A 13,143-nucleotide genomic window follows, 5' to 3' on the forward strand; every position below is an offset into this window, starting at 1 on the left:
ACCAATGAAAAAAAGCTTGGAATCAGTAAATGTTACAAGTATCATCCCAAACTGTATTCACAACAAAAATGTAATTTACAGCGAAACTAAAGAAAGAAATAAACTTATAAAAAAATGAGATTTTTTGTATTTAGAAGTACACTTGGCACTCTGTATTTGGTGGTTATCTGAAATGTGGTTACTGTATATGATAGTTGCATGGAAATTAAGCATATTGAATATCCTACAAAGCTGCAAGCCCTCTCCTACAATGGCATGGCTTTTACACAGATTACTTGTTGGTGTGGATGTCAATATCATGCCATTTCCTGAATCATACTGTATATATCATACAATTTATAGCATACACATTTTTAAATTTTGGCACAACTACTTATTTTGAGCAATATTATGTAGCTTTTTGGTAATTATTCAGTGTGCAAACTGCCTGTGAACTAATCACAAAGAACAGGTTTGTTGTCACAAACATAATAAATTTATAAAACTTGTGAAAATTTCATCATACCAGTATACCATGATATACATGATATCTTTTGGGTAAGAATAGGGTAAAGCATTAAATCATTTAATCCAAAAGTTATCACATATATGCCAAACATAAGTTTATTATATGATTTTTAATGTCCTTACAATTTGTCCACATCCTTTTTTTAAATCAGTAAAATATTGTTTGTACATATGTCATTTCCCTGCACTGTATTTGTCCGCTTTTTCCCAACCACTACCACCAGCATCATTTGTTAAAGTTACCTCTTTGTTTTCATCATTCATCAGCAATCATCACACAGATTTTTTCTAATTGATAATTACATATTGGATCTGTTTTATCTTATTTGGAATCATCTATTTTAATTTTACTGATAGAAAATACATAGTTGAATCACACTCCTACCTTTTTCATTCATAATTACTTTAGTTCTGTGTAATGACTGTTTCATATTTTCATTGTTTCAAGCTTTTTGTTTTAACATTTCAGTTTTTCAGATATATTAGCTGGTATAAATACATTTACCTTTTACAGCTGACAGTAGATGAAAATTAAATGATTACCATATATACTGCATAGACCCAGATCTGTCATTGCATATTATACTGGCTGATCTGGGTCTGTGTAATTTCTTAGGAGTAATCAGTAGAACAAACAACATAGACTTTGATCTGCCAGTGCATTATGCATCAGCAGATCTGGGTTTGTATTGGTTTTTAGAAATAAGTATATATGGTAATTCATTGCTAAATAGTATCTTAGTAATACATTTTCAGCTGCAAATTTGTCATAAAAAAGTTGAATAGTAATCACTCAGACTAAGTTGAATACTTCTTTGAATATCTTCAAAATTCTTTTTGCATATATATTTAATCTGACATGCTTCATCAAATGTAGCCTCTTTATCTGTTATGCTTTGTCAACCACAGCCATTTAATATGACATGGTACATCAACCAAAGCCATTCAATCTGACATACTTCATCAACCGTAGCCATTTTGTCTGACATGCTTCATCAACCATAGCCATTTAATATGACATGGTACATCAACCATAGCCATTTAATGTGACATGCTTCTTCAACCATCACCATTTAATCTGACATGCTTCATCAACCAGAGCCATTTAATCTGACATGCTTCATTGGTCATTTGTTATTGAAGTTTCATCTATTTTTCCATAACACACACTAAGGCTGGAACTATTTGGGTATCTTTATTCAAGTCCCATGATTAATATTCTTCACCAATCAAAATTAAGCTAACAATAATAATAATAATAATAATACTTCACTTATTGAGGGTGACTCATTTAGTCATGGCATATTTGTCTCTTAAGAAGAAAGTACAACAAACAATAATGCTTTTTAATCTTACACGTAATTCTATGTGACTAAAAATATTTGAAAGCATAAAAAATGTGGTATATACAAAACCACCACATTTGTTTTCTTATTCCAAGCCATGGGAAAGAACTCTGTTGGTATGGTAAATGAATTTACCATAGTCTAACATATCCCCAGTAATGTCATATAAAATCAAGTTCTTCCTGCAAGGCAAGCATTTAGGCTTATGTATGTGAATAATACACATCCGACTATTAAACAGTCTAGACCTAGATCTACTGGTGTATACACTGATTTTTGTATCTGTAATTTGAAGCTCACAGAGGTAGACTCAGATTTGCCTGTGTAAATTTATGTTATTACAGATTTGGATCTGTAATGCCATTTGCAGTGTAGACCAGATTTGCCTATGTAATATGTATTACAGATTTGGATCTTTAATGCCGTTTGCAGTGTAGACCAGATTTGCCTATGTAATATGTATTACAGATTTGGATCTTTAATTCCGTTTGCAGTGTAGACCAGATTTGCCTATGTAATATGTATTACAGATATGGATCTTTAATGCCATTTGCACTGTAGACCAGATTTGCCTCTGCTTTCGGTTGTGACAGATTTAGGTCTGTAATACTGTCTGCAATGTAGACCCAGATTTGCCTTTGCTTTTGGTAAATGTGACAGATTTGGGTCTGTAATACTGTCTGCAATGTAGACCCAGATTTGCTTTTGCTTTCGGTTGTAACAGATTTGGATCTGTAATGCCGTTTGCAATGTAGACCCATATTTGCCTTTGTTCTTGGTTGTGACATATTTGGGTGTGTAATGTTGTTTCTGATGTAGACTCATGTTTGCCTTTGTAGTAGGCTATGACAGATTTGTGTATATCATGCTGTTAGCACTGTAGACATGGGCTTGCCTTTGTATTGGGTTATGACAGATTTGGGTCTATAATACTATTTGAAATGTAGACCCAGATCTGCCTTAGTATTAGGTTATGACAGATTTGGGTCTTAATGCTGTTTTCAGATGGGTTTACATATTATGCATGTTTTTCTTACCTCAGAATTTGTAACAATGAATAAGACGTGAACATTAGAATTACAGTGATCCTTTAATGTAATGTACCTCAGAATAACATGATCCCTGATATAACATGGGTATTGTCAGGGATCCAGTTACACAGACTAGATTATATTTTTTCTTGCAACATACCTCAGTATAACACAGTCCAAGATATAGCACAGGTATTGTTATGGTTCCAGTTATACAGATTGGATTATTGATTTTTCCATATAATGTACCACAGTATAACATGGTCTCTGACATAGCATGAGTATTGTTAGAGATCCAGTTATACAGACTGGATTATATTTTTCATGCATTATACCTTAATATGTCACAGTCCCTGATAGTGGTGCAATGATGTGCCCAAAATGATGTTGTGATATATTGTGATATACCAAACCTGTATTGCAAGACTGTAACACTTAATGAAAACAATAAAGTAATCACTATAGCATTTAGTACTTGAAAAATACATATCTAAGTGATGTTACCTTGTAAGACTTCAACGGTAGTCAAATGAACATATAAAATTAAGATAAAAATAAAACAAGTCTACAAACACCTTAAAGCAGTCAAATTATGAGCAAATAAAAATCTCTGCCATTTCTAGTCCATCTGTGTTTTAATTCAAAGTTCACAGCAGCATTGTTTTAACAGTCTCCACAAACTTGAACTCTGTTTTCTTACCTTTCTTAGCAAGATGATAAATAAGTCACTGCATATTTTTCTTGAGGAAAATTAACATATCGACAGTGTCTGAACTCAAAGTAGCTTCTGTGTTGTAACAATGTCTCATGCGGTGCAAAGACTCTCTGAGGGTACTGAAGTGGCAGGAATGCGTAGCCTTTTCCTATCTAGTTGTGAATGGAGTGGAAACTTGTACTGCCGAGCTTTCCACCATTTTAAAGCACCCTCATTGAACATTATTAGGGAATCATTCCTGAACAAAGTCAACCTCATGTTTCACTCTATTGAGTCTGGATTCATTTGGCTTGCCCTCTCTGACAAATGTGACATCACCCAAAATCAATGCTAGTCCAGTCATAGGAGAGCACTTACTCTCAGAGAGAGCTAGTTCATCTGATTTGACCTCATCTGTTGAAGCAAATAAGATAAAATGAATCCCCTTTCAAGGCTTTCATTCGTATTTTCTTGTTTAAGAACATTTAGTGTCATTACAAACAGGACACAAATAACTGAGCCAAAGTGAAGTTTATAAATTATTATTTATAACTTAAAAAATATCTCCTGCTCTGGACATGACACCATCCCCCCAGTTAATCTTTGCCTGAATAATGCTACTGTGCATCTCGTTCCACATTCTCTTGCAATCTCGTGCTTGGCATGCATCTAGCAAATAAAGAAAATATGGTTCTTGAATTATATTGGAAAAATTCTGTGGCATACAGATATTTGTCGGATGAAAGCAAGACCGTGAAAAAATCACAGTACAGAAAACTGTATTGTCAAAACAGCAAACTGCAATATACAGGTATACCAATATATCAATGCACCCTTAGTCCCTAGTTCTAGTCCCTGATATAAAATGGGTATGGTCATGGATTTCATTATACTGACTGTAGGATTATATTTTTCCTTGCAATATACCTCTGTATAGCATGGTCCCTGCCATGACAGGAGTATGTGGGCATGGTCTTGAATCCCATTATACAGACTGGGTTATACTTTTCCATGTAATTTACCCAGGTATGAGGTGACCTCAGTTCTAACAGATTGGGTTATATTTTTCCATGTACTGTACCCACGTATGAGGTGACCTTAGTTCTAACAGGGTACATGTTTATGGATATATAGATTGGGTTATATTTTTCCATGTAATGTTCCCAAGTACTGTATGACCCAGGTATGAGGTGACCTTAGTTCTATCAGGGTACATGTTTATGGATATACAGATTGGGTTATATTTTTCCATGTAATGTACCCAAGTATGAGGTGACCTCACTTCTAACAGGGTACATGTTTATGGATATACAGACTGGGTTATATTTGTCCATGTAATGTACCCAAGTATGAGGTGACCTCAATTCTAACAGGGTACATGTTTATGGATACCAAGAACAGTGTTATAATGAAGGATCGCTGTTTATCTTTTGCTTTCATTGTCATCTAGAAAACATGTTAATAGCATCTAATTTATTACCGTCTAAGCAAATCTCTTTGATCTTTGTTATTATTGTATTGTCTGTAATTATTTGTACATTTTATTAACTATTTCAGTTTTATATAGAAACAATTTATAAGTTCAAAATTAATTATAATTTTCTTTAGAATACCAAAAACTGTGCACACTTTTAAGAAGAAAAATAATTCTTTGTACCAAACATAGAGGACCAAATATTTTTAAGTTTTTATAGATTGATTGTTCATGAAAAATTAGAGAGTATCAAAATATTACAGACAATACAGTATGAACATTTCATTAACACACCTGTGCAGGTCTTAATTACAACGCAGTGTGAACATTTCAGTAACACACCTGTGAAAGTCTCAATTACAGACATTGCAGTAGGAATATTTCAGTAATACATCTGTCCAGAAGTCTTGGTTAAACCAAGCTATATACAGTAGATAATGGATATGAACTCTTCATGTGTTTCATTCATGTTTTTAAAACATTTTTGCCATGTTTCATCATATATAATTTGCGTTTTTTTTGTTACAGAAGAGGAGGAGAAGGCAAACAATGAGGATGGTGGAGAGGATGTACAACAGCCACCTGAAACTGTTCCAGAGACACCAAAGGTTGAGGAAAAAACTGAAGACCAGGAAGATGATACTGGAAACCAACAGCAGGAGCCATCAGAGGAACATCAGGAGGAACCAGCAGAAACAGCAGATGATCAGGATGGGGGTGGAAATCAGGAAGAGGAATCAGCAGATTAAATCTTAGACAGTGGACATTATTAGACTTTACATTTCTCAAAATCGACTATATATTAATAAGTATTGTGACAGAAAAAAGTCCAAATTGACTTTATGTTGTGAGCAAGGAGGTAATCTCAAATCTTTAATGATAATGTTGGTGTAAATCTACATCATCAGATTATTCATGCAGACAACATTTATTTATATTTCAGCTACAAGTTTCATGTTAGACTCAATATATAACAGGATTATACTTAATCTGAAATATAGGAATGCTAGTGGTTTTTCTGTGGAGTTCTGTATCACTTTTTTTCCTCTTCAAGCCTGGAAAAGAGTTCTTCAGATAATGAGAATATTCATGCAGACCAATTAAGCATTTAATTTATGATGTATAATGATGTTATTTCAGGTTTAATATCTACAATGTAACATGAGAAAAACTGTATATTTCATTGGAAAGAAAACTTTAAAAGTTGAAGTTTGCAGATTGATATGAATATTCTAATTTTTAAAAAATATGATTTGTTAACTAGATTAGCAACAGTACATAGCTAATTGTGAATTAAAATGGAAAATATTTGCAAAGACATGAACTGTGGACATGATTCTCATCCTTTGGTGCCTCATATCTTGAAATAGTGATATATTTTAAGAAAAAATATTAACATATTTCACTTTTGTATGATGTTATTCATATTTGAATAAAACTATTGATGCAACACGGTTTATGTTTTAATTGTCACATTCAGAGTATAGCATTCTGCCATATTAACCTGAGGTTCTGTCCATGTGTGGTGCCAGGCATTCACATATCCTGTAATATTACCTGAACTACTGTCTTTGTGTGGCACCAGGTATTCAGACATTCTGTAATATTACTTAACTACTGTCTTTGTGTGGCACCAGGTATTCAGACATTCTGTAATATTACTTAACTACTGTCTTTGTGTGGCACGAGGTATTGAGACATTCTGTAATATTACCTGAACTACTGTCTTTGTGTGGCACCAGGTATTCAGACATTCTGTAATATTACTTAACTACTGTCTTTGTGTGGCACCAGGTATTCAGACATTCTGTAATATTACTTAACTACTGTCTTTGTGTGGCACCAGGTATTGAGACATTCTGTAATATTACCTGAACTACTGTCCTTGTGTGGCACCAGGCATTCAGACATTCTGTAATATTACTTGAAATTTCTGTCCATGTGTGGTCATATATTCTGTAATGTTTACATGTAGTTCTGTCCATGTCTGGTTTTATCTGTTGTGGAGTCAGGTATTTAGACATTCTATATTTCTACATGAAATTCTGCCTGTGTGTGGTACCAGGTATTCAGATAATATGAGACCTATTCATCTAAAGGCAATTTCCTCACTAAAATATTTTCTTTTATGATTGACATGCAAAATTTGACCCAAAATTTCATTATATAAATTTTCATTTTAATCTGTCTTTATTATCCATAACATATTCATCAATTACAATAATAATAATAATAATAATAATAATAATAATAATAATAATGACCTTATTTAAAGAGGGTAACACAATTAGCTAAAAACTAATCTACCTTGAGGCCCTCATACAAAGGAATTCATTTATTTAAGCTGCATCTCTGAAGCCACTGGATATATGGGTTTGGAAGAAGGAAATAGAGTGGGCATTTCTACTCTCAACTGGAATACTATTCCAGAGCAGAGTTCCAGAGTATTGGAAACTTTTTTAAAATAACTCCTTATTTGGTTTGGGAATTTTATACTGTTTGGTATACATGGATCACAGGTGGGGAGTATTACCAGGTAGCCTATACTGGAATAGTGATTGTAAATATTCAGGAGCACTATTCTGAGATATCCTGTACATTAATTTGGCTTTTCTCAAACAGATTCGGTCTTGAATAGGTAATATTTTTAACCTACCAGCTAAACTTTCCTTGCTTTCTTTCTGGATTGATATTAGCCCAAATGCTCTTTTTTGAAGATGTGCCAGCTTTGCTATGTTTTTATCATTTGAATTAACCCATACTGTACTACAGTAGTCCAAATAGGGTTGTATGTAACTGTTATAAAATAGTTTCCTGTGCCTTTTAGGGAGAAAATGTCTTATCCTACTGAGAAGCCATAAACTTGAATTGACTTTTTTTACTGGTATGTTTGATATGTTCAGTCCATGATAGGTTATTACCTACCAGAACACCAAGTAGCCTATCATGACAGACTATTTGCAGATTTGTATCCTTCCATGTCCGACATAGTTCATCACTATCAAGATTTGTCCTTCTTTGCCGTGTTGAGATAAGTAATATTTTAGTTTTACCAGTATTTACCACCATGCTATTACAAGTGCACCAGTTTTCCAGTTTGTTTAGTGTATTCTGTAAAGAAATTTCGAGCTCATGCTTTGTGTTTTGGATGTCTGACAATGTTGTGTCATTGCATAGAGATCTGTAGATGATATTGAATCTCTTAGTAAAAGTGGTAGGTCATTAATAAATAAAATGAATAGTAGTGGACCTAGAATTGAGCCTTGTGGTACTCCATATCTAATTGTTTCAGGTTCAGACAGAACATTATTTATGTAAACATGTTGTGTTCTCTCATTTAAGTACGAAGTAAACCATCTAACTGTTCTTTCATCACACTGGTAGATTTTCAGTTTCTTCAAAAGGATTTCATGATCCACCATGTCAAAAGCTTTCCTGAAATCTACAAATACAGTTCCTATTATTCTACCTTGGTCAAGTACTTGAAGCCATTTATCAGTTAGGGAGATCAAGGCAGTCTCACAGGAATGGTTCTGTCTAAAGCCTGATTGATTAGGGTGTAACAGCAAGTGTTTGGTTAAATATGACATGAATGAGTCATGGACATGTTTTTCAATCAATTTTGACAAGTTTGGTAGTATTGAAATTGGTCGGTAATTATCAGCATCATCCTTAGAACCAGATTTGTGAATAGGAGTTACTTTTGCAGTTTTCCATATTTTGGGGACAGATGAGGTTGCAATGCTTAAATTAATTATGAATGTTATGCTATCTACAATAGCAAAGGCAGAAGATTTAATGAGTCGTGGACCAATCTGATCAAGTCCTGTAGCTTTCTTGGTATCAAGTTCACTGAGACATTTTTTAACAAAGTATTTTGACACTGGTGGGATAGAGAAACATACCTCCTTTGAGATTTTACTGCTGCAGAACTTTTTCAGTTCATTAAAGTTGTTTTCTATCACTGGCTCTTTTAACTTTGTGGTAATGTTGATGAAAAAATCATTGAAAACATTTGCAATGTCAGTTTCATCAGTGACTATGGTGTCATTTACCAGAAGTGAGTGAATTTTATTTGTCTGTTTTTTGTGCGTTCCTCCAGTGAGTTCATTGAAGACTTTCCAAATGGAGTTTGTGTTGCTCTTTTTGTTTTCAAGCAATGATTGATAATAAGATTTTTTAGCTTTTTTGATCATACTTGTTATTTTATTTCTCCATACTTTATATGGTGCATGGTTTTCCATAGCCTTGAATTTGTCTTATGTTTTCATAGCATCTAGGATTTCAGTAGTAAGCCAATTAGGTTGAATATCAGTCTTTACTCGATGTACTTTCAGTGGTGCATGCTAAGATACTACATCCATAAATAAGTCAGTCCACACCCTCATGGCTTCATCTATGTCATCCAAATTTTGGATCATACTCCATGGAACTTTATATAGGTCATTGAGAAATTGTTCTTCATTAAAAGTTTTGAACGATCTGTAAGTGATCGTTTTATGTGTATTTTTCTTATTTTTCTTGCATTTAACCTTTCTTGTCAAAAAAGTAGGATAGTGGTCACTAAGACCAACATTCGGTACATTAACACAAGCCACATTGTCTGGTAGGTTAGTATAAATGTGATCAATAAGAGTGCTTGATTTTTCTGTTACCCTTGTAGGCTCATTTACCAGCTGGTCTAGGCCTACTGATTCAGTAAATTCCATCCTGTTGTTCCTTATTTGAGTATTGAGAAGGTCATTATTTATATCTCCGAGTATATATGTTTCTTTCTCCTGTGCTAGAACATTTTCTATTTGTTTCAAAAAGTTATCATTCCAAAATGCTTTGGAGGAAGGTGGTCTATAAATGAAACCAGCTAGGAAAGATTTTGCATTATTTTGAAAAATTTCCACCCAGATACTCTCAATTTCATGTGACTCCAAGTCAAGTCGCCTTTTTACATTTACATCTTCCCTAATGTATACAACAAGACCCCCCCCCCCCGCTGTCTCTCTGTCCCTATGAAATGGTTTATTGTAGCCTTGACAGTGAAATAGATCATCATTGTGGTTAGCATTTAATTTGGTTTCAGTGAGTCCTAAAACATGTATATTATTTTCTTTGGAAGACAACATTAACTTAATCTGGTCTATCTTTCCCACTATACCTTGTACATTTAAGTGACCTATGTTAAAACCTTTTGTATTTAGTTTCATATCAATTACATGTATGTCATCATGCAATGGGGTACTCACTGAGATTGTCTCCATACTACTTTTATCATTCTGACATCCTATTTCTATATTTAAATGTTCATATATATTAGCATCTTCAAAGTCACATACAAACCCTGAAAATCCATTTACATTTGCATCTACAATAGTGTCCATTGAATAGTTAGAGTCAAGAGTCCCACTGGGTACATTTAGTTTTTTTGTAAATGAAGCGTTGGCATTCTCCTCTTTGCCAGCTTCCTAATATGTATACATTGATGGACAAAGTCTTTGTTTGTGTCCATATTTATGGCACCTAAAACACTCGATCTGTTTGCCATGATGGCATACCTGTGTCATGTGCCCAGTTTCTCCACAGTTGAGACAACACTCTTCATTAAAGTGTTTGAAAATAGGGGCATACATGTTAATATTTCTCAGTAGCTGAGAGGTTCCTTTTCTGCTTAGATGAATTTTGTCTCTGTGGTAGAGACTAAGGTTGACATCCTGATTCTGAATGAAGAAAGATTTGTATTGTGGAATGTACTGTAGGTTGAAATCTTCACATAAATCAATTATCAGATCATTTATTTCTTTGGCCTTGGTGTCCACATGAGGAGGTAGTCCCGATATCATTAATTTACATGTATTTGGGCTGCAATACCTAGCAGCATACAATAAACTTTCAAAATCTGTTTTGAGTTGATTTAGTGACCTTCCCTCACAGGCATCATTTCCACCTACTAAAATAATAATTTGTTTGTATTTGGTTAGGTCACTGTTCATTATTCTGTCAGTGATGTTGTTGATTTTTGCACCTCTTAAAGTCTGTACATCTGTTTTAAAAAGTCTCCTTGGTATTATACTGTTCAAAATTGAGGAGCCATTTGTTAGAGTCCTATCTTTTCTGGCTTGTGATGTCGTGTGTTGGACTATGAAATGTATTTTAGACACGTATCTTGGAGGAAGGGGTGCTGAAATTGGTGTTTCAGTTGTGTGAACTACTTGTGTTGATTCTGACACATTTGTCTGAGCACTGGGAAATGCAGTTGTTGGTGAAGGTAACAGACTTGTTTGAACTGCGGGCCATGGATGTACACTTATTGCTGTTGCAGGTGTGTCACATGACTGAGAGGGGGATACTGTTGTCTGCAATGCAGGATTACTTTGGGCATCAGTTTTTATTTGCATGGTCATTTTACATTTTCTTTTGGCTGGTACTGGGATTGTCTGTGTCTGAGCATCTGATACTGTTGATATTTGGGAGTCTGTCTGAATTGCTGTTTCACATGAGGTTACTTGCTCATTAACCTTTCCCTGTGCTGATTTAATAGCATGTAACTGTAGTTTTAATTCTTCGATTTGGGTCTCCAATTTCCTAATTGTTTTTTGATGTACACACATGAAGAAATCATTAAGGCTTAAGCCATCACTGCTGTGGTCATGATTTATGGAGTGTGTAATTGCCTGACACTCTGGAGGGGTGTTAATTTTATTGCCTGAGTCATTTAGGTCAAAGACTTTAGGAACTGTTTCATGTTTCGTACTACATCTAGTTACTGGTGTAGATGTCAGCATATAAATGCCTTTAGCATGGGTATTCTCATCCTGTCTACATTTACAGATAATATGATCTAACCATGTGAGACTGTTCAGCCCCTGTATATGTAAGACACATGTTGTTTTATACAATGTAGCTGTCACTGTGTTTTTCTCTTGTGTTCTGTAGATAATACCATTTTGTACACTTGAACTGCATGAAGTCATGCAAGGTTCTGAATCCAATATCTGTTTTACAAACTCCAACTTTTGTGGATCTATATTCACAGTGATACTGTATTTATTATGTTTGACCCTCAAGAATTCTGGAGTGTCAGCCATAATGGATAACTCCAAATCATCACCTGCACCATTGTTTTCATTTTTATTCTGAACATGACTTTCCTGCATGGGATCATCTGTGTGGCTCTGATCTTTAGGTATATCAGACATACTAAAGCCAGAGAATGATGCAGAAAAGGCTGAGCTGAGTGTGTTGAGTAAGGAACCTACAAGGCTGGTATTTAAATATGTTTCCATGATTCTGATATTTTCAGCTTGTTCATAGCAGTGATAGCAAAAGTATATCAGATCCTTATTTATGACTAGCACATATCCATAAACTTTTGAATGAAACTTGCATAATGTGTTTGAGTTGGTATCAACTGAAGTTCAGATATGGTAGGTGTAGTTCAATTTCATGTATATCCACTTCGGTAGCCATCTTGGATAGCCAAAAATCCTTTGTTCTGAACAGGTTTCCAAATTCACTTGAATACATGAACATGTGCACATAACATTTCACTTACACTAACTGAATATTGTCATAAATCCACAGTATAAATGATGGCTACAGGTATTAGCATATTTAACACCAGTTTTTACACCAAGTTCATGGAGTTGAGTGGAGCTGTGTTAAGACCATATATACATGGCAGCCATCTTGTAGGGAACATCAACACATATGCAGCATCCATAACACATTTTTGATATTATCAATAACATATTAGCATTGAAAACACAGTGTTATAATCAATAGTATATACAGCATTCATAACACAATGTTATTATCAATAGCATATTCAGCATTCATGACAATGTTATAATCAGTAGCGTATACAGCATATCATTTGCGGCATTCATAACAATAATATTATCAATACAATATACAGTATTCATAACAATATTATCAATAGAATATACGGTATTCATGACACAATATTACTATGAATATTATCAGCATTAATGTTCAGTAGCATATACAGCATTCAAAACACAATGTTTATATTGATAGCATATACAACATTCATAACAATAACATCAATAGAATATACAGCATTCATGACAATATTAC

At 34.1% G+C, this 13,143-nt stretch overlaps 1 protein-coding gene across 1 annotated transcript in view; it reads left to right on the top strand.

The window, feature by feature from the left end:
- Positions 1-6,502, top strand: part of LOC149794408 (radial spoke head 1 homolog) — a 29,244-nt gene extending 22,742 nt beyond the window's left edge. Inside the window, exon 7 of the mRNA XM_089968600.1 lies at positions 5,581-6,502. Coding sequence (XP_089824726.1) covers positions 5,581-5,801 — 221 coding nt within the window. The 3' untranslated portion in view covers positions 5,802-6,502. The remainder of the gene's footprint in view (positions 1-5,580) is intronic.
- The last annotated feature ends 6,641 nt before the right edge of the window (positions 6,503-13,143 follow it).

Source organism: Sinohyriopsis cumingii, chromosome 8 (assembly GCF_028554795.1).
Source record: "Sinohyriopsis cumingii isolate HCF-2022 chromosome 8, ASM2855479v2, whole genome shotgun sequence".
Classification (NCBI taxonomy): Eukaryota; Metazoa; Mollusca; class Bivalvia; order Unionida; family Unionidae; genus Sinohyriopsis; species Sinohyriopsis cumingii.